Raw genomic sequence first — 22,716 nt, forward strand, 5'->3', positions numbered from 1 at the left:
CTGCCTCCCCCGGTGCCTGGGACCAGTGCCCCTCTCCCTGGGGCTGCAGGGATGTCCCTCTGCTCTGGGCGATCCCGGATAGTCCCCGGGAGGATGCTGGGCTCTCTCCTCCCCTGGCCGAGGCATGGGCACATCTCACTGCCCTGCAAGCTGGGGTGTGGGAGGGGGTACCAGAGCCCAGCTCCTCTGGGTTGGCTCAGCCTGGGGAGCTGCTCCCCGTCTCTCCCAAGCTCCCGCCACGTTGCTGGGACATGGGTCTGCGTTCTCAGGAAGACCAGCTCCCCAGCCAAAGGCTGCCCAGCATTCCCGCAGCATCGATGCTGGGGCTGCAGCGCGGCATCGTCCCCGCGGTGCCCACCTCGGGCTGTGTTTGCTCGCGTCCCCTCCCATGGGCACCTGCAGCACGGGTGAGATGAAGCTTATTTGCTTCCCAAGGGTTTGTTGGTGCCAGACCTCCAGGTTCCCAGCCCCAGACCCTTGAGCCCTGGGAGTTTGCTGGCTCCTCTCTTCCGTGGCCCATGTCCTCTGCTGCCCGTCCTGGCCCCTGCTCCCTCCCAGCCCAGGCTCTACCCTTTAACCTTCTATTTGTGTTTTTGACTGTTGGGTCTGTCCTTCCCCCCCTCCCACCCATTCAGATTCTTGAGGCGGAGCTGCCTGCTCACCTCCTGAGTGCTGCCTGCACTCCTGGCCTCCTGCATCCCCCTTCCAGGAGGAGCCTCCGGGCGGCTCCAGCTCGCCCCATGGTTGTACCCTGCCCGGGGCAGCGCATCCAGCCCATCCGTGCCTCCCTGTGAGCCCAGAGCTGGGGCCACTTGCCCCCCGCCGTTGCCTGGTGCCCGAGCTGGCTCGGTGCTGCCCTGCCTGCACCCGGGGTTTGCAGAGGGACAGAGTCTTGACCGTGTCCCTGCTACTGCAGTTGGCTGAGGCATGTCTGGCCTCGGGCGGTGCGGCCATGGCACCCTGAGCCCTCGGTGGCCTGCGGTGCCACCCCGCAGGGTTTACTGGAGCGCGCGGAGCCCTGCCCTGCTCTGGGGCGCTTCCGTGGCCGCACAGAGCTGTGTCCCTGTGCCTTGGCTGCCCTTCTCCAGGGCCACTAGCCCTGCGGCTCCCCTGGGGCAGCTGTGCCAGGGCTCTGCCTGCCCTTGGCGCCCCCCCCCCCCCCCCCCCCACCGGGGGCAAGAGGTGCTGCCAGAGAGGGGGGGTGGGAGCCCATCCCTGGCACACAGTGTGCCAGGCCACCTCCCTGTGTCCCTGCGCCACATGCTGGCCCCGGGCTGCTTCTCTGCGCAGGTACAAGGGGGACAGGACCCTGCTGCCCTCCTCTATAGGGCAACCAGGGCTGGGGCGCTGGGGGCCGTACTGGCCCCACGGCTTGCGACAGGGAGGGGGGACAGCGGTGTGTGGGTGGCTGGTACCCCCAAGCTGGGGGTGCCCGCGGGCGGGGGGAGCCGGGGGGGTCCCTGAAAAGGGGACCCGGGCGCGGGGTCTGCCCGCCCCGGCGGGGGCTGGGGGCTGCCTGCACTGCCGCCCGCTCGCCACGCGATGGTGCCGCTCGCCCGGCCTTGGCCAGCTCCGGCACCGGTAGGGCTGGCAGCCTGCCCTGCCTGCGGTGAGGGGGGGGGTGTCCCTCGCCCAGCCCTGCCTGCGTGGGGAGGGGGGGTGGCAGAGCTGCCCCAGCCCCCCCAGGTGACAGGCAGGCAGGGGCCACACGTGGGACACGGGCGGGGGGGGGGAAAAACGTGGGGTGCTGAGACCCCCATCCGACACACTGTTAATGGCCCCTGTTTGTGCCCCCTCACCCCCTCCCCTGCCCCCCCAGCAGTGGCAGCATGAAGTGTGTGAGGGCCAGGGGTTGCCTGTTCCTCCGCCTGGCATAGTCCCCCCCATAGCCCCCCGCCTGGCTCTGGGGCTGAGTGTGTGTGTGCGTCCCCATGCCACCCTGTCCCCTCATCCCCACAGGGGGTGCACCAAAGGGGCTGTGCTCATGGGGTGCCCTGTGCCCTGGGGGCCAAGGTTACCTGGGGGGGCTGGTGGCAGAGGCTGCTGCGCTGCCGCGGTTCATCGCCATTCGCATGCAGCCACGGTGGGATTTCATTTGATTGGAAAAGTAATAGGGGCCATTCATCTCCGAGGCTTTATGGGCTCCCGGCAGCCAAGCCGGGCCGGGGGCGGGGGCTGGCAGTGCCCACCTGGAGCCCACCCTTTGGGGACATGATGGACTCCATCCTCAGCTGCTGCACCCCAGGGTCCCCGCCTGGGGGAGAGTGCTGAGAGGTGGGGGACACTCGGGGACCCCCCCGGGTGGGCACAGCGGTGGCCGGGAGCCACCCGCTGAGCGCAGCAGTGCCAGGACTGCCCCCAGCCTGTCTCATGCCGGGCAGCTGTCCCAGCTGGCAGCCAAGCTGGCAGCCCTGTCAATAATCATAATTAAAAATTAATACTAATCAAAAGGGAGAGGCAGATGGCAGCAGACATGCGTCAGGGATGCAGGTGGGGGCGGGGGGCGCTGCAGCCAGGGGGGCTGGTGAGGACAGGGATTGGGGGGGCCAGGGGAGCCATGGGGGGCAGGTGGGTCAGGGTGCTGTGGGGTCCGGTGGGGATGGGGGTGTAGGGTAAGGGACCCACAGGGCAGCAGGGCCGTGGGGCCAGCGTTGCAGTGGGATGGGGACAGCAGCATAGCCCTGGGCTGGAACAGGCATGGGGACCCGTGTCCCCCTCTCCGTGTGGGTGGCACGGGTTGGTGGTGCCGAGCGCCAGCCCAGGGTCACCTTGCCGGCAGCTGGCGTGGAGCCATGGCCGGGCACTGCTGCTCCGCACCTCGGCTCGGCAGGCTGCCAGCCCGGCCTCTCCCTGCGCCACCGGCTCTGACTGCTCCAGCGGCGAGGACACATCCTGCCTCCTGCCCCTGACACGCACCCGGTGCCAGGCTGGGTGCAGGCACTCATGCTGCTGTGACCGGTGGGTGCGGCAGGGTTAAAATCCCCCAAAGTAACTGGGGAAGGAGCTGCTGGCTCCGTGGCGCGTGGGCCGCGGAAGAACAGGCAGCGCCGGCTCACCGTGGGAGTGGGCAGGCAGCGCGGCTGCCGGCGCTGGGGCTGTGCCACGCCGCTCCCCCCGTGGTGCCTGCGCCCACCTCCCTGCCCCATCACCTGCCCGGGGGACACGGGGGTGCTCTGGGCCCTGGCAGGGAGGACATGGGCACGCAGGGGACATCCAGCCCTGGGTACCACCAGCATCCCCTGAGCATCCCTGCGGGGCTGGGCCCCCATGAGGTGCCCTGTGCCCTCCCTGCCCCCCCTGCTGGGCCCTGCCAAGGGTGCGGGCTGAGCTCGCCCTCCATCCCTGAGCACCATGGCATGCGAGGAGGGGTACTCGGAGTGAGGGGTACCTACAGCACACCGTTCCCATGACAACCTCCCCGGAGACAGCAGCCAGCGCGGGAGAAGTGGGAGGCGAGGGGCCCACAGACCCCTCCACGCTGGGGCTCCTGCACGCCAGGACACAGTGGGGCAGAGCAGAGGGTCTTGCTCCCAGCCTCAGGCTCTGCCTGCCCCATCCCGCTCCCTGCCCGCTGTCCCTGCGGCGTGGGGCAGGCAGGCATGGCAGTGCTGGTGCTGCCCACCCGCCCGCGCTGGGTTTACGCGGGGTGGGGTTGCACGTCTGGGTTTGCACGGCAGGGTTGGCACGGAGGGGTCTGCACGGAGAGGAAGGGGTTAAGCGCCTGCAGGGCTGTCCCCAGTGCCAGCAGCAGAGGCGGGAGAGAGGGGACAGTATCCCCTGCCCTGCGCCGTGGGGAGCCTGTACCTGAGAAGGGTCCCTTGCTGTCACTTCTCATCTGCATGACACTGTCAACCCGGCTCCTGCAACACGGCCGAGCACTCTCCTTCCCCGCAGGGACGGGCAGGCACTTCCCGCTTGGCAGAGGCAGGCGGGGGGAGCGGGCGGGTGGGATGGGGACAGGGACGGGGACGGGGACAGGAACCGCATGGCCGCAGATCTGCAGACATCAGACCTGCAGGCACGTCTGCGGCACGGTGCTGTGGCAGGCGGTGCCGTCCCCGCCACCCTGTCCTGTGTCCCCCCTGGCCACCATCACCTTGGGGTTTGCTCTGCTGGCCCCGTGCCATCGCCTGGAGGCCCCCTGGCTGCCTGGCACGTGCCCGTGGGACCTTGTTCCCCCCCCAAGGCGCCGTGCCCAAGGTGTCCCCAAACCTCCACCATGGGCCCAGCACAGCCCCTGCCCACCGCCCTGTCCCCTGGTTCCCTCAGCAGATGCCACCGGCTCGGAGGGACCAGCCTGCACAGATGCGTCTCAACAGCCAGGAAAGGGTGTGTGGGGGGGGTCCATTAGCATCCCCCACATCCTCCCAGCCTGGCACTGGGACCAGCCCCTCTCCTGGCTCAGGGGGAGCAGCCGCCAGCCCCGTGGCTGCCGGGGCACATGGCACACAGCGGGCAGTGCCACCGGTGCCTGTCCTTTCCCTCCCGGCCCTGTGTACCCCGGGGTTCCCTTGCAAGGGGCTGGTGATGCTGCAGCCCCCAGACAACCCCCTGCCAGCGCTCAGCCGGGGGGCTGCCGGGCTCCCTGCCCACCCGCCCCAGCGCCACGTCTCTGGCTGGGAGGGCTGGTGTTTCCCGGGCGGTCGATGCGCCCATCGATCCCGCACAGCTCCGCCAGCTGCTCTCCCACCGCCCTGCTAATTAATTGTCTGCTGCTGCTGCTGCGGGAGCTCTGGGCTCCCGGGGGTGCCTGGGCTGCCTGCGCCCTGCCCTGCCTGCGCCCTGCCCTGCCCCACGCGCGGCCTGGAGGCCCCGTGGGTCCTGGCACCTACCTGCGACCCACGCTTGACCCACTTGTGCCCCAGAGCGGGGGGTCTGTGTCAGGCTGGCTAAGGGGCTGACAGGCCCCGGGCTGGGATGAGGGGCACAGGGGGCTGTGGGGGGGGGTTTGGAGGGCAGCACATGGCCCCTGTCACCCCCGCCTGCTGCCCATGTCCGGGGACACCCTCCCACTGCTGGCAGCCGTGCCCGCCCCAGCCAGTGCCAGCCCCCAGCCAAACACGGGGACAGGGATGGGGACGCTGCCTTTGTGCCGGGCTGTAATGAGATTTCTGCTTGGCTGCCTGGATAGAAAATCCCAGCCGGAGGATGCAAAAAGCCTCCCCGAGCCCCAGCAGCCTCCTGCCTCTGCCCAGCCCAGGGCATCCAGAGGTGCCCCCGCCCCGGTACCCACAGCGCTGCCAGGGAGGCACCGGCACCAGCTCCAGCCGGGATCACCCATGGGATGCACGAGCCGGCAGCTTCGTATCCTCTTTACCCCACTCCCCGCATCCCATCTCCACGCTGACACCGCATGCCGGGGGTGGGGGGTGCCAGGCACACCCCTGGGGACCGTGGGCTGTGTGCCGCCATCACAGCCACCCTCCCGTCTGCCAGGGTGCAGGCGCCAGCACCCCCGTGCCTCTGGCCACTGCTGCTCTCCGGTGAGGTCCTGGCACTGTGGTGCAGGACCCATGTGTGCGGGGTGGCACCGTGCTGTGCCCCGGCCCCTCCAGCCGCCCCCTCTTCCCCCACAGCAGCAGCAAATCCATCTCCCTAAAAAGCCGGGGGCGGCTCCGCGGGCGCTGGGGGCCGCAAAGAGCGGGCTGTGCTGGGACGGGCTTTGCTGCGTGTCTTAATGGAGCCCTTCCCGCCCCCGGCGCCGTGCGCTGTTAATCTACTCTTGCAAACGGCTAATTTTGAAAATCCTCTTATCAGAATTAGGTCCTCAACATCCATATTTATTTACTTTTCATTTTCATAATCTTTCCGTTCCTCGTGCGGCTGGGGTTGTTCGCGGGCTCCTGGCTCCGTTTGTGAGCATCCCCGTGCAGGATGAGGCCAGGGATGTCCCAGGCTGTGCCATGCTATCCCATGCCATGCCATGCCGTGACATGCCACGCCACGCATTGGCACGTGTCCGTTGCATGGCACACGTGTTCCTCGCACCCTCAGCTCTGCCGTACGGGGTGCCCGCTCCCCACTGGGGCACGCTCCCGGCCCCCAGCACCCCGCACAGTCCGGACTCCGTCCATCGCCAGGGTCGCGGCCGCATCCTGCTCCCGGGGCCATGCATTATGCATTGTTTATTCGTCAGCACCTTCTCCGTTTGTAACTCAATTAGGCAGACGGCGGTTTTGCTAATACAATGGTGTTTAATATTCGACTTCCTTAAATACCACAAATGGATGGGGAGGCAGCTCGCGGGCGATCCATTATACATGAGCTCAAATACCTATTTAAATATTTGATGGGAGTTTAGAAAATCTCGGGGCTGGCCTTGCCCTCGGCTGCGGGGGCTGGGCAGGAGGTCGGGCAGGGCAGGGGCAGGGGCTCTGCCGGACCCGGTGATGGGTGGCAGCTGCTTCTCCTGGGCTGGCGCGGACAGACATGGCACCCGGGGCACGTGGTGAGGGGGGAGCGGTGCCGGAGCGGTGCCGTCCCCAGGGAGGCGGCAGCCGCAGCCTGCAGAGCCTGGGTACCACCGGGTGATGCCCTCCCTCCGTCTCCACCCCAATCCAATTTTTTTCGGGAGAAAGCCCTGGCACAACAGATGCAGCACGTGGCTGAGCCACGGCCACGGCGGGCTGGAGAAGAGAATTAATTTTTAATTCCATTTTAATTACTTTGAGTAATAATCCATTTACAGCACCCAGTGGGGCCAGCGGTTCCGGCATCCCCCCGGGGCTGTGGCGGTGGCAGGACACCTAGACGCTGAGCACGCCGAGCTGGGCACACCAGGCCAGGCACCATACTCCCCTCCTTGAAGCCCTCGAGTCCCACAGCCCCTCACGTCACCCCAGAGGGTGGTCAGGGGTCCCAGGTGTCCCCGTGGGCACGGGCTGGGCTGGCACAGCACTGGCAGCAGCGGGGCTCGGGGCTCTGGGGGCTGTGGAGCCGGATCTGGCTCATCCACCCCCTCAGCTCCTCCTCGGCAAGAGGGAGAGGGAGCAGAATTGAAAGTGATCTCCCCAATCTGTATTAATTAGAGTCTATTAACTCGTCAGCGCGCCCTGCCACTTCCAAACTGACGGCCCGGCCATGCCGTCCCACGGCGCAGGAAGGACACACAGGGGGATGCCGTGTGGCCTCAGCGCAGCACCCACATGGCACCGCGCGTCACAAACACGTGGCGAGGGAACCGGGCGAAGCCGGGGCAGGACCGGGCACCCCCGGCACCCCCAGGCAGGCGGCGGGGCAGGCAGGGTGTGCGGCGGGTGCCTGAGCGGTGGGAGTGTTGTTGCTGGCACCACCGGCGCGGTGCCAGGAGCAGGAGCTGGAAGCCATCCCGGGAGAGCGGCGCAAGGAGCAGATGGGGCTGGCGCTGTGCCGGGGACCCTGAGACCCCTCCCCGCCGCGCTGCCCCAGGGCAGCACCGTGCTGGGTGCCCCAGGGGCGTGGGTGCCATTCGCACCAGATTCCCCCTCCTTGCCCTGCCCCAGTGCCTGACCAGGGGGTCTGGCCACTGCGGGAGCCCGGGCTGGGGGTCCCAGTGCTGTGGGGGGAGCTCACACCGGTTCCCATGGCAGCCCCCTGGGAGCTCACGTGCGGCGCGGTGACTTCAGCAGGAGCAGATGGAGCCGAGAGGAGTGAAAACATCCTGTTTCCATGCAAATGCCATCAGTAATAACGAGCCAGCCTGAAGGAGGGTGGGTATCGCCACGCCGGGGCTCTGCCCATGGCGGGGCTGGGGGTCTCCTCTGCCAGCTGGGCCCCACCAGCGCCCGTGCGGGATGCGCCGGGGCTCTGGGCACGGCCTGGGGCAGCGCAGCAGGACAGGAGTGAGCACCCATAGGTGCCACCCGGCATGTGCTGCCCTGCCTGCGCACGTGGCTGGCACAGGAGGTCCCCAGCAAGGGGGTGATGGTGGGAGATGGCTCTGGCCTCGCCCCGGGGCTGGTGCTGGTGGTGGCCTCGGCTCTGCCCGGCACCACCAGTGCTGTGCTAGGGCGGATGGAGGCCACGGCACAGCCGGTGCCACCCGGGAGAGCCGCACTGGCTTCGCACCCGCTCCAGCTCTCGAAGGCGTCAAAGCAGTTGTTAATTGTTGCTGGAGCTGCTAATGAAATTATCACTGTGTGGCGCTGGGAGCCGCTGCCCGGCCCTGCCCCTGCCTGGCCCCTGCTGCTGGGGACAGGAGGATGCTTGGCACCTCTGGCACGGGCTCTGGCTCCCACAGGGTCCGGGGAGCACCTCGGGCACCCCAATGCAGCCCCCTCACCCCCCTATGCCCCTCGTCCTTTGCCCACTCTGCAATCTGCCCGCTGGTGGTGGCAGCGCTGCTTGCTGTGCACCGTGGCTGGGCACAGGGATGGCACAGGGAGGGAAGGGGCTGCATCCTGCAGCCAGGGAAGAGCCAGATCCCCTGGGAGAGGCCAGCCTGGCTGAGTGTGGGGTCCCTCGGGGCCAGACCCCCATGTGGGGCAGTGAGGTGGGATCCCACGGGTGGCACACGTTCCCGGCAAGATGGCCCCGCTTACGTGACGTTTCCCAGCAGGAGACACCGGGCTCACCGGCCGGAGCCGTGGTGGCCGGAGGGTGGAGGGCAGGGTGCCAGCAGGACCCTCTTCTGCCGGGGTTGTCCCCCCACCCGCCCGTGGGGTGCCAGGCTGGGCTGGGGGACCCCTGGGGCAGCAGGGGCTTGGGGCAGAGCGGGGTCCGGGCGGGTGCCGTGCCGGGTGGGCGTCATACCGGAGGGGGGGGTGTCCCGTGGGGGGGGGGGAGATGCCACGCTGGGGAGGGTGCACCGCGCTGGGGGGGGTGCGGGAGCGGGGGGGGGGGAATGTGCGGTGCCGGGGGTGCGGAGCGGGGCGGGGGGGGGTGGGGGGGGGGGGCGGCGGCGGGGGCGCGCCCAGCTGTTGCGCCGTCCCTTCCGCGGGCGGGTCCGCGCTCGCCGCCCCGCATTGGCGGCGCCCGGGCGGAGCGGAGCGGAGCGGGCGCGGCGGCGGGCGGCAGCAGCGGCGGGGCCGGGCCGGTGGCGGTGGCGGGGCCGGTGGGGCCATGGCCCGCTGAGGGCGCCGCGGAGCGCGGCCCGCCCTGCTCCCTCGCCCCGCGCAGCGCTCCGCGGGGCGCGCCATGGGTGCGCGGCCGCGCCGCCGCCGGGCCCCCGCCGCCGCCGCCACCGCCGCCGCCGCCGCCGCGCCGGGGCCGCTCGGTGCCCTGCTCGCCGCCGCTCTCCTCGCCGCCGCCGCCGGTGAGTCACCGCGCGCCCCCCGCGGGCACCGGGCTCCGGGCGCGGGGGTGGTGGCGGCGGCGGTGGGGGGGGGACGGACGGACGGACGGACGGACGGGGGACAGCCGGCACCGGGCGCTGGGCAAGGTCACCCGGGGAGCGGCGGCGGCGGGAGGGCGTCCTGCGGGGAGCCGGGTGCCCTCCCGGGGACCGGGGGGTCGTTCCCGGTGCGGGGTGTCCCCCCGCTCGGTTGCGGGGTACCGGGGGTTCCGCGGGGTGCCGGGTGCCCTCCCGGGCAGGGGGCGTGCGCCCTGCCCCACGACAGGCACCGCCGCCCCCCACCCCCCGCCCCATGCCCACGCATGGCCGCACACGCGTGTCCAGCCCGCACTCCCCCGGACGCTGCCCGCACTTGGGGGGGCGGGGGGGTAGGGGTGTCTGGCGCTCGCCGCCTCACCGGCACCGCTCCGCTCCCCCGGGGCCCTGCCAGCTCCGGGCACGGGTGTCCGTAGCGGTCCTGCCCCACTCGTGAGCTCCCTGCCCCACGCACAGCATCCCTGCGCCCTCCCTGCCCGGGGACCCTGCTTGTCCCCATCACCTGGCCGAGACACGGGGGACGGTGGAGGTGGGGGGGGGGGATAGCCTGGAGGGGTGCTGTCACCCCGCGGGGGTGGCCGTGGCGTGGCGGGGGTGGGGAGCGGTGTATGCGGGGCTGCGTCGGTGCTGCTGCAGACGCGGACGGTCCGGAGCCCGGCTGCCCCCGGCTCTGTCCCCCCTCCCTGCCCCGGGCAGGACCCGGCGGGTGGGGGAGCGGGATGGGCCGGACCCCCGGGGCTGAGCGGCACCGGCTGGCGAGCCGGGGGTCCCGGGGGGGCGGCGGGTGCCCGGGGCTGGCGGCTGCTGGCAGGTGTCACGGCAGCCTGGAAGTGGCGGCTGCAGACAAAGGACCGGGCTGGGGGCGGGGAGCTGCGCGGGGCTGGACGTGCGCTCTGCGGGGGGTCCGAGGGGGGGGACACCCCTTCTGCGCCCCGGGGGCCCGGCCCACCGACCCTCCTACCGCCACCGGAGACGTCCCCGAGCCTGGCATTGGTGCGGTGGGCGGGCATGGCGGGCACCCAGGGGGGCTGCAGCCCCCGTGCTCCCCGCGCTCGTCCTTCCCAGCCGGTCACCCCGGGGACTCCGCGCCCGGCACTCCCAGCATGGCCCCGTCTGCAGGGGGACGCTGCAGAGCCGGTGTGATGGGTGGCACGGTGGGTGGGCACCCCTTGGGTGCAGGGGACCCCGTGTGCAGGGTGCTGTGGGTACCGACCTCCAGCTGGGCATGGAGCACTGCTGTCCCCACAGCACCCGTGGGGCCGTGGTGACTCACAGATGGAGGTGGGGGACAAGGGGACAGGGGGTGCGCCAAGCCACCGCATGCCGGCTCTGCGGCGGGAGATGTGGGGGGGCCTGGCAGTGCCAGCGCCGGCTCGGGGCAGTGCGACACGGGAGCTCGTCCTCGCCGCTCGCTTGGCAGGCAGCTCACAGCCGGCCGCGGCGCGACGGAGCCCAGCCACCTGCGCGGCCACCGCTCGGCACAGACGTGTCAGGGGTGGGCCTCTGCGCACCGGGTGCTGCTCCGGCATGGCACGGCACGGCAGGGCACGGCAGGGCGCTCCTTCCCTCAGGGTGCAGGTTGGGGACAGGGGAACCCGGGTATCTGGGCAAAGGGCCCCTGCCTGCCGCCGCGCAGCAGCATCGCCGGTGCAGGCTGCCTGCTCCGCTGCTCGTGCCCGCAGGGGAAGGGCGAGAGCAGCTGCGAGGGCTGGGGGCAGCGGGCAGCAGTGCGGGGGGAGCAACTGAGGTGCGTGGGCTGCCCAGCTCGAGTGCCGCGCTGGTGGGTGGGCAAGGGCACGGGGACGGGGTCCTTCCCGGGAGCTACCCCTGGCCCAGCACTGCCATGGGCCCTTCCCCTTGGCATCTGCGGCAAACGGTGCCAGGCCCCAGAGCATCTCCTGCCACAGGCTGACGCTCGTCCCATGGAGTGTGCCCCACACCAGCTCCGGCCCCAGCTTCTCTAGCCAGGGCCACGGGCTTTGCTTTCACCACGCGTCAGCCGCATGGTACCGCCGGCTTCACCAGGCTGCCGGTGACCCTCAGGCTCCAACGGGCAGCCCCTGGCCACTGCACCCCACAACTTGCTGCCCCATAGCCTGGTACCCCAGGTCGCTACATCCCATCAGCGCCCCACAACCTGTGCGTGGCCGGGCAGCGGTGCAGGGCATCGGGCAGGGCTGGTGCGCGCCGGGAAGCTGCCGTGCCGGCTGTCAGCGCGAGCGCGCAGCAGACGCAGCCCGCCCAGGGCTGTTTGTTCTGGCTCGGTGCCATGCGGGGCTGGCACTACATCAAAAGTGTGCGGAGCCCTGGCAGGTGCTTGCGGGAGGGGACCGGGGTGCCGGTGGTGCCACCAGGGGCTGGGCACCCCCCGGGGCCACCGTGGGCACCTCACAGCTGTGGGTGCAGCTGAGCGCCCGTCCTGCCTGGGTGGTCTGCAGCACCCGGGACCAGCCCAGGACTGGTGCTGGTGCCTGAGGGATGATGGCACGGCGACCACGCACCGTGCGTGTCCTGCCATGCCTTGCCCTGCACCCAGGGGGGCACCCTCGGTGCCAGCACCCCTCCGGCTGTTGGCACCGTCGCTGCTCTGTGTGACGTGTGTCTGCCCGCGGACAGGCTGGGGTGGGCTGGCTCCCGATGGTGCAAACTGGGACCCCGTCCTCATCCCAGTCAGGCCCACTTGGCTGATACCCCTTGGCCCTGCTGCCTACACCCTCTTTGGGTGCTGCTCCTGGGTGGGTGTCAGGCAGATCACAGCTCACCCTGGCCCCCCCAGACCCTGCCCAGCGTGGGGCTCTTGCCTGCAGCGTGGGGGTCTCGGGTCCTGCTGCCACAGGGTTATGGGGTACCAGGGCTGCCAGCACCGCATCCCACCCATGGGTGGGAGTGGGACAGGCAGTGGGGCTGGACCCTGGCACCCAGGACCGTTGCGTGGCTGGAGGGGCCGTCCCCAGCCTCCTGCCCGACTGCCCCCCCAACTCTGGCAGGGACGCGGGGCTGAGGGTGACCTTGACGCTCTTCCCAGCGGGGCCAGGGCTCGGCAGGAGCATTTGCTCTTCACTGTCAATTAAAGGAGAGCCAGGAAAGCTGCTCGGCTCCCCTGGGCTCGGGACCCCAGTGACAGCCCCGGCACATGGGGCTGGGCCAGTCCCGTCCCCCCCACACCATCCCAGTGCCCGGCTGGGGGAGACCCCCAGTTGCCCACCAAGCCGGGGCCAGGATGATACCCTCTCCCTGTGACGGGGGCTGGCAGGGCTTGGCGTAGGTCCTGGGGGCAGGCTGGGGCTGTGGGGGGCTGTGGTGCTCAACGGGCACCGGGGGCTGGCAGGGAACAGGGCTCTGTGTGTGCCATGGGGTCAAAAGGGGACCAGCTCTGTGGGTGCCCAGCACTGGGTGCCAGGGATGGTAGCCCGCAGGCAGGCCAAGGTGGTCCCTGGGGTGGGGCTGCCACCGCCGGCTGCCTCTGCGGGCACTGTTGTCCCCAAACCCCGGGCGCGGGGCAGCGTGGGCCAGGCTTGGGCATGGCTGGGGCTGTGCAGCCCCTCGGCGGGCGCTGGGGTGCGACAAGGGCACAGCCCGCCGGGAGCCCTGCCCGCCCTGGCACATGCTAATTGCATGTAATGGGGAGAGCGTTATCAGCTCAAATCCATAATTAGGCAGCTCCATTGTCATGCAAACCCGCCTGACTAATTCATTCATAACGAGCGCTCGCTTAATCAGCGCCCAGACGCTGCCACGCGCTCGCTGGGAGACGGGCACCCTCCGGCCCCCCGCTGCCCCCACCCAGCCTCTCCCATGGCCATGGGTCTGGCACACGTGGGGTATACGCCTGGGGGGCCAGGGCAGCGACCGGCTCTTGGGGACACGCCAGGAAATTGGGGACACAGTCTCAGGGCAGGCGGGGGCACCTGTGGGGGCACTGTGCCCGTTGTATCACAGGGGACGCGTCAGCACTCTGTGCCCATCGTCCCCAGTACTCGCCACGTGCCAGACTGGCCGGGAGCCGGGCCGTGCCGCCCGGCGTTGGCATCTGACCCTGCTGGCTCCTTGCCTGGCCGGGGCTGGCACCGGCACCCGCCTGGCATCACCACAGGGGAGGCGTGGGGGGGGAAGGTGGGTGCAGGGGGAGCGCTTGCCGATGCCCGGGTGCTCCAGGTGAGCGTCGGAGCTGCCGCAGGCGGCTGGGCAGTGCCAGGCGATGCCGCAGCCCCTGGCTGGGGGTCTCCCAGGGGCAGCACCGGCTCATCGTGGCTCGGAGCCAGCCTCTCCCGGCAGGATGGTGCCCGGCTCAAAGCCTCAGACAAGCTTTTTGATGGCGGCGAGTCGTGCCAGCTCCTCTCCTCTGCGCCCTGCAGAGAGCAAAGTGCCGGTGGCGGGGACCCCTGTGTGTGGCGTGGCAGGCAGGGCTGGCACCCCCAGGCTCCTCTGGGCACAGCTGGGCATGCTCTGCCCTCCCCCTGAGGCCTACCCTTCCCTCGTTTAGGCCGGTGCAATCAGCAGCAATTATTGCTTTAATTACCTGCTGCCGGGGCGCAGGCCGGGCGCCGGCAAAGCGCGAGGAAATCTTTCATGTTAATGGCGTGCCAGGCCTGGCGCGGGCGCGATGGATGGGGCGCCAGCTGGGATTGAATCCGCCGGCTGCAAAGCCTGTGGGGGATCCGGGGAGGTCCCCGGAGGGGGGCACAGCTGATGGGGGCACGTGCTGGCATCAAGGTCCCCACCTTGCCGCAGGGACCCCCCAGGGTGGCCGGCAGCAGGCAGGGGATGAGGGCAGAGGGAGGCAGGGATGGCTCGCTGCCCTGCCGGGGACAGCCGATGCGTGGGTCCCGGCTGGGCAGCGGCACTTGGGGGGAACCGTGCCATCGGATCATTCTCCCGCTGGAGGCAGCTGCCTGCTCCGTCCCGGGGGCAGCTGCGCCGAGCGGGCACACACCGGCATGCCAGTGCCGAGGCTGATGCTGCCGCAGCCGCCGGCGAGCAGCCTCTCCTCGCCAAGAACACACTGACCTTCCCGGTGTCTCCCCGCAGCAGGCACCCAGGCGCCCAGCGTGCTGCTCTCGGCACCGCTGGGGAGCGGGGCACCGGCGCCGGGGACAGGATCAGCCCCTTGAGGACCAGGGGGACTGGGGGGGGGTCACCTGCTGGTCCTAGTGGGTCCTGGCAGTGCCCTGTCCCCCTGCGCTGGGCAATGCAACATCCTGCAGTCTCTCCCTGCCCAGTAACACCAGTACACCTGGTGTTTCTGATGCTGGGGGTGGTGGTGGTGGGGGGGGGGTGTAGGTGCTATGGTGAGGGGCTGTGTGGCCACCCGGGATGGCAGCGGCTGGGGGGCACAGGGAGCAGGGGGGCTCTGTGCATGGGGAGGGAGCCAGGAGCAGCTGGGGGGTCCCGCAGTGCTGGGGTGAAGGCGGGCGCTCAGAGCCCGTAGCGAGGTGCCCCCATCCCCTCTGCACCCCGCGGGGGTGCCGCAGCCCTGCTCGCCAGCCCGGCCCCCAGCACCCTTCGCCAGGCCTGCCCGGCGTGCTCGTTAGCCCACGTGGGCGGCGGGTAATTGATAATAAAGCCCTGCTTAATGCACTGGCTTTACCGGCCGTGATTTATCAGCGCCGGTAGCAAACCGCGCTCCCAATTAGCCCTTTGGCTGCCGAGACAGCGGCCGGACGGGGCTGTGGCCCTGCCACCGCGTGGAGGGGGGGGGTCCCGGGGGTGAGCGGGGCCCAGCACCCCGCTGTCCCCCCGGTCCCCGTCCCCCATCCCCGCCGAAGTTCCCCGGTTCCCTTTGCCAAGGTGACATAAGCATCTCGCCTGTTTCCATGGCAACGCAGCGGCAGGTGAGCGGCGAGGCCGACGCGGTGCGGGAGCCGCCACGGCGCCGCGTGGGGGGCTGCTGCCCACGGGGCACCCACGCTGCGCCCACGGCCTGGGGGTGCCCACGCTGTGGGGGGTGTCTGTGGCGTGGCTGGGGGGGGGCCCACAGTACACGGGGGTGCCTGCGGGGGGAGGGTGCCCGTGGTGCAGGGGGTGCCCGCGGGGAATGGGGCACCGGCAGGGAACGGGGCGCCCGTGGTGCGTGGGATACAGGTGGGGTTTGGGATAGCCGTGCTGCGTGGAGCGCCTGCGGTGCGTTGGATGCCCACGGGGTGCATGGGGTGCCCGCAGTGCATCGGGTGCCCATGGTGCATGCAGTGCCGCAGGGCACGGGGTACCCGCCGTGCATGGGGTGCCCGTGGTGCGTGGGGCACCCACGCCACAGCCCCTCCACGCCCTCGCCGGGGCTCCAGGCTGGCTCCGGCCTCTTGGCCGTGCCGCATGGCTTTGTCCATGACCGCACAGCGGCACAGAGCCCCGCCGGTGCCCAGCGTGGTGCCAAGCAGCAGGAGAGCATCCCGCCCGGGGGCTCTGCGGGGTGTCTGGCAGCCCCCCAGCTCTGCCGCTCGCTGCATGTCCCCAGCTTTGGTGGCTGCCCCTGGTCCCACCCTGCCCACAAGGCACCTGACACCCCATTTGGGTGGGCAGCTGGGGGGGGTTCCGTGCCCATGCTGCCTCCCCCACCCATCGCTGCCGTCCCCGGGCTTCCCGCGCCGCTCCGCTGGGCCGTGATGGATAGACACGCCGCTCGGCGACTGCTGTACTCGTTTCACGTGTGATCAAAAGGCCGGTCCCCGCAGCACCGCTCTCCCGTTCACCTGCCGTGCCCGCCGCGGCCGCCCTGGCCGGAAGCAGTGGTGGTGCTGTGCGGCGGCAAACCTGGGATGTAATAAAGAAATTGGGTTGCCTTCCTGCCCTTCTCAGCAGCGCGGAGCCACGCGTGCCAGCGCGGGCAGCGCGGCATGGGCACCCAGGGGTGCGCGAGCGGCAGGCGCGGCGGTGCGAGCGGCGGGTGCTGTGGCAAGCCGTGCCGCAGCCGGCACCGGGCACGGCACCGCACCGGGGACCGCAACGCCTGTCCGCACCGTGACCCCCCTGGGCCGGCCCCGGGCTGCGGCTAGGGGGGGTCGTTAAACCAGTGAAATATGAAATGCCTGTATATCCCCGACAGGGGTTTTAATTAAATTAATTGCCAGCGACATTGTAAAAGTGCTGATGGGGTAATAACCGGCGCGTTATGGTGGCCGTTTATCTTCCCCGCGTAAATTAGCTGCAGCACCTTGCCCGTCCCGGCGGGCATCGCGGCGGGCTCGCTCGGCGCCCACTCCTGGCTCGGAGGGGCCTGATCCAGCTGGGGGGAGCAGCGAGGCCCGGAGCGCCCCTGGGGGACTCAGCCAGGGCTCAAGGGACCCCCGTGTCCCCCGCGTCCCCATCCCTGCCACCAGGTGGGAGCGGGCCGGGGTGGGCACGGGCAGTGGGGGTCCCACGGGCGTGTGGGGGGCGGCAGGCGGTTGCCAAACGAAGGCACTTAATTACTGCGCATTCCATCCCATTTAATTGCTTATTAAATCCTAACCAGCCAATTAGCAGCAGCAATTACAGCTTCATTCAGTGACACAATCGGTATTTTATCGTTTGTTAATCAAATGCTTATTTAGGGCCTGGTTTATTAACTCTTTCCACAGCGGGTGCCGGCGGGGTGGGGGGAGTGGGGGCACCTGGCCATGTCCGGGCTGGGGGACCTGGGCGCTGTGGGACCGTGCCACAAGCCGTGTCCCCAGCGCTGCTGTCCCCACGCGGCAGTGGCACCCACAGCCCCCAGGCAAAGCTGGGGGATGCTCGACCCCCCTGAGGGACGTGTGTGCAGCCCCGAATCGCCCTTGCCACCCTGGGGACACTGGGGACAGCCAGCCCCTGTGCGCCATGCATGTGCCCACTCCCAGGCGGGTGCTAGTGGCACAGGAGAGGGCACACCGCTGTGCCATCCTGCTGTGTCCCCAGGGCATGGGACACGCACCCCACCGCTTGCCCTGTGCCACCCCAGGGGGCGACGGGGCAGGACGCGGCCCCCGGCTGGTGCCTGGCAGCGTGCTGGGGAGGGGGGACGGCGGGCGCCCCGGGAGGCGTGAGCGATGGCCCTTGTTGGTCACACTACATTTCCTTTTCATTAGCGCTAAGTGTGGACATGAGGGATCGGCGCGGGTTCAGCGGGCGCAGCCACCGCGCGGCTGCTCTCCCTGATGGATGGCGGGGCCGGGAGGGGGCTGCCGCGTCACCGGCAGGGGGACGGTGGTGAGGCACAGGGCCACCGGCACGGAGCCACGGCGGGATGGGTGATCACCCAGCCTGGGCACGCTGGAGGTGGCCGAGCCCCCATCTCCCCACAGGTGCTCAGCAAAGCGCGACGGTGGCCAACCCGGTGTCCGGCGCGTCCCCGGACCTGCTGCCACACTTCCAGCTGGAGCCGGAGGACGTCTACATCGTGAAGAACAAGGCGGTGAGCCTGGCCTGCCGCGCCACCCCTGCCACCCAGATCTACTTCAAGTGCAACGGCGAGTGGGTGCACCAGGGCGACCATATCACGCAGCATGGCACTGACCGCGGCACCGGTGAGCGCTGCCGGGAGGGACGGTGACGATGCCGGTCACGAGGGTCTGGAGGGGGGATTGCATGGGGCTGGGGCTGTGGCAACCACTCCCGGCATGCCGGTGCTGACGTGCCGCCCGCCAATGGCAGGGCTGCCGGTGATGGAGGTGCGCATCGAGGTCACCCGCCAGCAAGTGGAGAAGATCTTTGGGTTGGAGGAGTACTGGTGCCAGTGCGTGGCCTGGAGCTCCTCCGGCACCACCAAGAGCCAGAAAGCCTTCGTGCGCATCGCCTGTGAGTGTCTGCGGGTGCCCGGATGGGGCGCGGGGTGCTGCCACCCCGATCCCCCCCGTCACCCCTGTGCTTCCCCAGATCTGCGCAAGAACTTCGAGCAGGAGCCAACGGCCAGGGAGGTCTCCATCGAGCAGGGCATCGTGCTGCCATGCCGCCCTCCCGAGGGCATCCCCCCCGCCGAGGTGAGCCCCCACGGTCCGGCAGGTCAGGATGCAGCTGGGGGTTCCTCTTTGCTCGTGGGGACGCCGTGGGTGCCCCCCAGAGGGGGTGACCCCCTGACATCCCCCTGCCCCGCAGGTGGAGTGGCTGCGCAACGAAGAGCTGGTGGACCCGGCGCTGGACGCCAACGTCTACGTGACGCCGGAGCACAGCCTGGTGCTGCGCCAGGCCCGCCTGGCCGACACCGCCAACTACACCTGCGTGGCCAAAAACATCGTGGCCCGTCGCCGCAGCGCCTCCGCTGCCATCACCGTCTACGGTACGGCCCCACCGCGCCTGTCCCCGCCATGCTGCCCCGGTGTCGCCCTCCCCGTCCTGTCCCTCCCCGCGTCACCCCCCCCGTCCCGGCGAGGCGCTGATGGGTCCCTCTCCACCCAGTGAACGGCGGCTGGTCGACGTGGACGCAGTGGTCGGGCTGCAGCACCAGCTGTGGACGGGGCTGGCAGAAGCGGAGCCGGACCTGCACCAACCCCACACCCCTCAACGGGGGGGCTTTCTGTGAGGGCCAAAACGTGCAGAAAACCGCCTGCACCACCCTCTGCCCAGGTACCCGCCCTGCCCCGGGCGCCGCCGCCGCCCCCGCCGTGCCGATGCTGCACTCCCTGCTGCACCCACTGCGGTCCCTGTCCCCCCCCGGGTGTCTCGTCCTGCCACCACCACCCCCCCACCGTGTGTGTCCGTCTCTGCCGGCCCCGGGGCAGGGAAGGGGGATGGCAGCGGGGCGCTGACCCCCGGCTGTGCCCGCAGTGGACGGCGCCTGGTCGGAGTGGAGCAAGTGGTCGGTGTGCGGGGCCGAATGCACCCACTGGCGGAGCCGGGAATGCTCGGAGCCGGCGCCACGCAACGGGGGCCAGGAGTGTCGCGGCCCCGAGCTGGACACGCGCAACTGCACCTCCGAGCTCTGCAGCCACGGTGAGGGCGGCGGGGGACGGTGGGGGTACCCCCGCCCGGGGGTGGGTGGACGGGGGATGCCCGTGGGTGCTGACGCCCTGCCCCGCGCAGCCGCCGGCGGCGCGGAGGACGTGGCGCTGTACGTGGGGCTGGTGGCCGTGGCCGTGTGCCTGGTGCTGCTGCTGCTGGTGGGGGTGCTGGTGTACTGCCGCAAGAAGGGGGGCCTGGACGCTGACGTGGCCGACTCCTCCATCCTCACCGCCGGCTTCCAGCCCGTCAGCATCAAGCCCAGCAAGGCCGGTGAGCGAGGGCTGCGGGAACGGGGCTGCGCACCCGCGCTGGGACGTGGTGGCCCTCGGGACCTGGGGGCGGCCATGCCCCTGGGGGGAGCCCAGGGCAGGGGCTGTGCGTCCCGTGGGGGTCCCTGGTCTCGAGTGGGGGCTCTGTGCCCTATGGGGGCCCTGACCTAGGGACAGGGGGGCTGTGTCTTAAATGGTCCCTGACTGTGGGGTCAGTGCTCTGTGCCTCATAGGGTCGCTGGCTGTGGGCAGGGGCTCTGTGTCCTATAGTGTCCCTGGTCCCTATAGGGTCTGTGCTGGGTTGGTGCTGGGTGCTCTGGGGACCCCAGGGTGACAGTGCCTCGAGGGTCTGTGCTGTGGGGCAGAGGCTCAATGCCCTTTGGAAGCCCGGTGTGACTGTGCCCTGTAGGATCCTTACGATGGGGCAAGCGTGGTGTGTCCCATGTCCCCTGGGGCCAGTTGTGCCGCCGTGTCACCGGCGGGGACCCCCCCCCGCCCCCCCAATCCCCGCTGTGCCCCGGCGCCACGGCCCCCTGCTCTGTGCCGCAGACAACCCCGGCCTGCTCACCATCCAGCCCGACCTCAGCACCGCCACCATGACCTACCAGGGCTCGCTCTGCCCGCGCCAGGACGGCCCCGCCAAGCTCCAGTTGCCCAACGGGCACCTGCTGAGCCCGCTGGGCGCCGGGCGGCACACGCTGCACCACAGCTCTCCCGCCGCCGAGGGTGCCGACTTCGTGGCCCGGCTCTCCACCCAGAGCTACTTTCGCTCCCTGCCCCGCGGCACCACCAACATGGCCTACGGCACCTTCAACTTCTTGGGGGGGCGGCTCATGATCCCCAACACAGGTATGGCGGGATGGGGACGGGGTGCCGGAGCATCGCCCGGTGCGGGCGGGTCCCCATGGGGCTCACCCCCCCGCCCCCGCCTGCACCCCCCCACCCAGGGATCAGCCTGCTCATCCCACCCGATGCCATCCCACGGGGGAAGATCTACGAGGTCTACCTGACCCTGCACAAGCAGGAGGAGGTGAGGTAGGTGCCGTGGCCAGGGCTGCTGGGACACAGGGCTACGGGGGAAGAGCTGGGGGGGGGGTTGGCCTTGCTCAGCTGCCCCCAACGCTGCCCCAGGCTGCCCCTCGCCGGCTGCCAGACGCTGCTGAGCCCCATCGTCAGCTGCGGCCCCCCCGGCGTCCTCCTCACCCGCCCCGCCATCCTGGCCATGGGTCACTGCGTGGAGGCCAGCGCTGAGAACTGGAGCATCCGGCTGAAGAAGCAGTCGTGTGAGGGCACGTGGGAGGTGAGCGCCCGCCGGGGGGCTCGAGGGGGTCCGGGCTGCGGGGGGGAGCGAGGGGGGATGCCCGTGTCCGGGGTGCATCTCTGCCTGGGTGCCGCAGGACGTGCTGCAGCTGGGCGCCGAGCCGTGCACGGAGCTGTACTACTGCCAGCTGGAAGCGCAGGCTTGCTACGTCTTCACGGAGCAGCTGGGGCGCTTCGCCCTGGTCGGGGAGTCCCTCAGCATGGCGGCCTCCAAGCGCCTCAAGCTGGTCCTGTTCGCGCCGGCCGCCTGCCCCTCGCTCGAGTACAACATCCGCGTCTACTGCCTCAGCGACACCCAGGACGTCCTCAAGGTACCGGGGGGGGTCCCCACGCAACACCCCCCGTCCCAGCTCGGGGTGATGCCATGCAGACGGGGGCTCCCGGGGTGCGGCAGCTCCTGCCCGACCGCTGCCTGTGCCGGCAGGAGGTGATCCAGCTGGAGAAGCAGCTGGGGGGGCAGCTGATCGGAGCCCCCCGGGTGCTGCACTTCAAGGACAGCTACCACAACCTGCGCCTCTCCATCCACGACATGCCCAGCTCCCTCTGGAAGAGCAAGCTTCTCGCCAGCTACCAGGTGAAGAGCCTGGACGGTGGGTGGGGATGAGGATGGGGGGTTGTCCCGGCCACCCTGACCCCCCCCCCACGCCCATCACCCCGCTGCAGGAGATCCCTTTCTACCACATCTGGAGCGGGCTGCAGCCCTTCCTGCACTGCACCTTCACCCTGGAGCGCCTGAGCCCCAGCACCTGCGAGCTGGCCTGCAAGATCTGGGTCTGGCAGGTGGAGGGCGACGGGCAGAGCTTCACCGTCAACTTCAACATCGCCAAGGTGAGGGCAGGGCCGGGGGAATCCCAGGGGTGACCCCACGATGAGCTCACGTCCTCACCCGCCGCCATGCTCTCCCCTAGGACACGAGGTTTTCGGACTGGCTGGTCCCCGACAGCGAGGTGGGCGCCCCAGCCCTCGTGGGACCCAGTGCCTTCAAGATCCCCTTCCTCATCCGCCAGAAGATCATCAGCAGCCTGGACCCGCCGGGCACCCGGGGAGCCGACTGGAGGACACTGGCCCAGAAGCTCAACCTCGACAGGTGGGGGAATGGGGACAGGGACGGGGTGGCACAGTGGATGGGGGCTGGGGGCTTCTGTCCTCATCCTGTGCCTTTGCATGGATGCTGGCATGCTGTGGGACCCGGGGAGCGGGATGGTGCCCAAGGTGAGACCAGCACAGGGCTGGTCCCAGGGTGGGGACCCATCCCTGTGCCTTGACGTGGTCCTTCTGTCCCCCCCCACCAGCCATCTCAGCTTCTTCGCCTCGAAGCCCAGCCCCACGGCCATGATCCTCAACCTGTGGGAAGCGCGGCACTTCCCCAACGGCAACCTCTCGCAGCTGGCTGCCGCCGTGGCCGAGGTGGGCAAGCAGGACGGAGCCCTCTTCGCCGTCTCCGAGGCCGAGTGCTGAGTGTGGCGGCAGTGGGGGGACAACCCCAACCCCACTCCCAGGGGACCACCGCCATGGGGCAGGGGGGACCCTGGCCGGCCCCCAGGCCCCCGCTGCCCCACACCCACGGGGCGGGCTGCCCGGCCCCCTTGCGAGAGAGGGATGCCCGTGCCCCACGGCGGCCGGGCCCCCCCAGCGCTGCGGCGGCCGGGCTCAGCCCGGCCCTGGGGGTCCCGCAGCACCATGGCGGGGGGCCGGGGGGGCGCTGGGTGTGCGTCGTGCGTGCGGTGCCGTCGTGCTGTCTGCGTGTGGGGCCGGGCGGCCCCGGGCCCCGTGCCGTGTTGTGTAAAGACCGTTTTTTTAATTCTGTATTAAGTGCATTCAAGTATTTACACTTGGCCTTATGTACATAGCGGTGCCGCGGGCGGGGGGTCTGCCGGACGTGAATGTAAATAAATTCGATATATATTGCTACGTGGGGCTGTGCCCGGCCGT

General features: G+C 70.2%; 1 protein-coding gene across 3 annotated transcripts; it reads left to right on the forward strand.

Annotated features, from left to right (window-relative positions):
• Positions 1-8,989: 8,989 nt before the first annotated feature.
• On the forward strand, positions 8,990-22,675 carry UNC5A (unc-5 netrin receptor A). 3 transcript variants are annotated; one of them, XM_063349365.1, is made up of 16 exons: positions 8,990-9,232; positions 17,563-17,784; positions 17,912-18,055; positions 18,134-18,237; positions 18,353-18,533; positions 18,653-18,820; positions 19,022-19,186; positions 19,277-19,465; positions 20,014-20,313; positions 20,412-20,499; positions 20,596-20,764; positions 20,862-21,095; positions 21,209-21,358; positions 21,448-21,612; positions 21,693-21,871; positions 22,077-22,675. In XM_063349365.1, exons 1-16 carry the CDS (start codon positions 9,115-9,117, stop codon positions 22,240-22,242), a joined length of 2,742 nt encoding a protein of 913 aa, XP_063205435.1. In that variant the 5' UTR covers positions 8,990-9,114; the 3' UTR covers positions 22,243-22,675. The 3 variants fall into 3 exon arrangements, with proteins under 3 accessions (XP_063205435.1, XP_063205437.1, XP_063205436.1); XM_063349367.1 differs by lacking the exon at positions 18,653-18,820; XM_063349366.1 differs by lacking the exon at positions 8,990-9,232 and having other exon boundaries at positions 17,429-17,784; positions 22,077-22,674.
• The last annotated feature ends 41 nt before the right edge of the window (positions 22,676-22,716 follow it).

The sequence above is a fragment of the Chroicocephalus ridibundus genome, chromosome 11, assembly GCF_963924245.1.
Source record: "Chroicocephalus ridibundus chromosome 11, bChrRid1.1, whole genome shotgun sequence".
Taxonomy (NCBI): domain Eukaryota; kingdom Metazoa; phylum Chordata; class Aves; order Charadriiformes; family Laridae; genus Chroicocephalus; species Chroicocephalus ridibundus.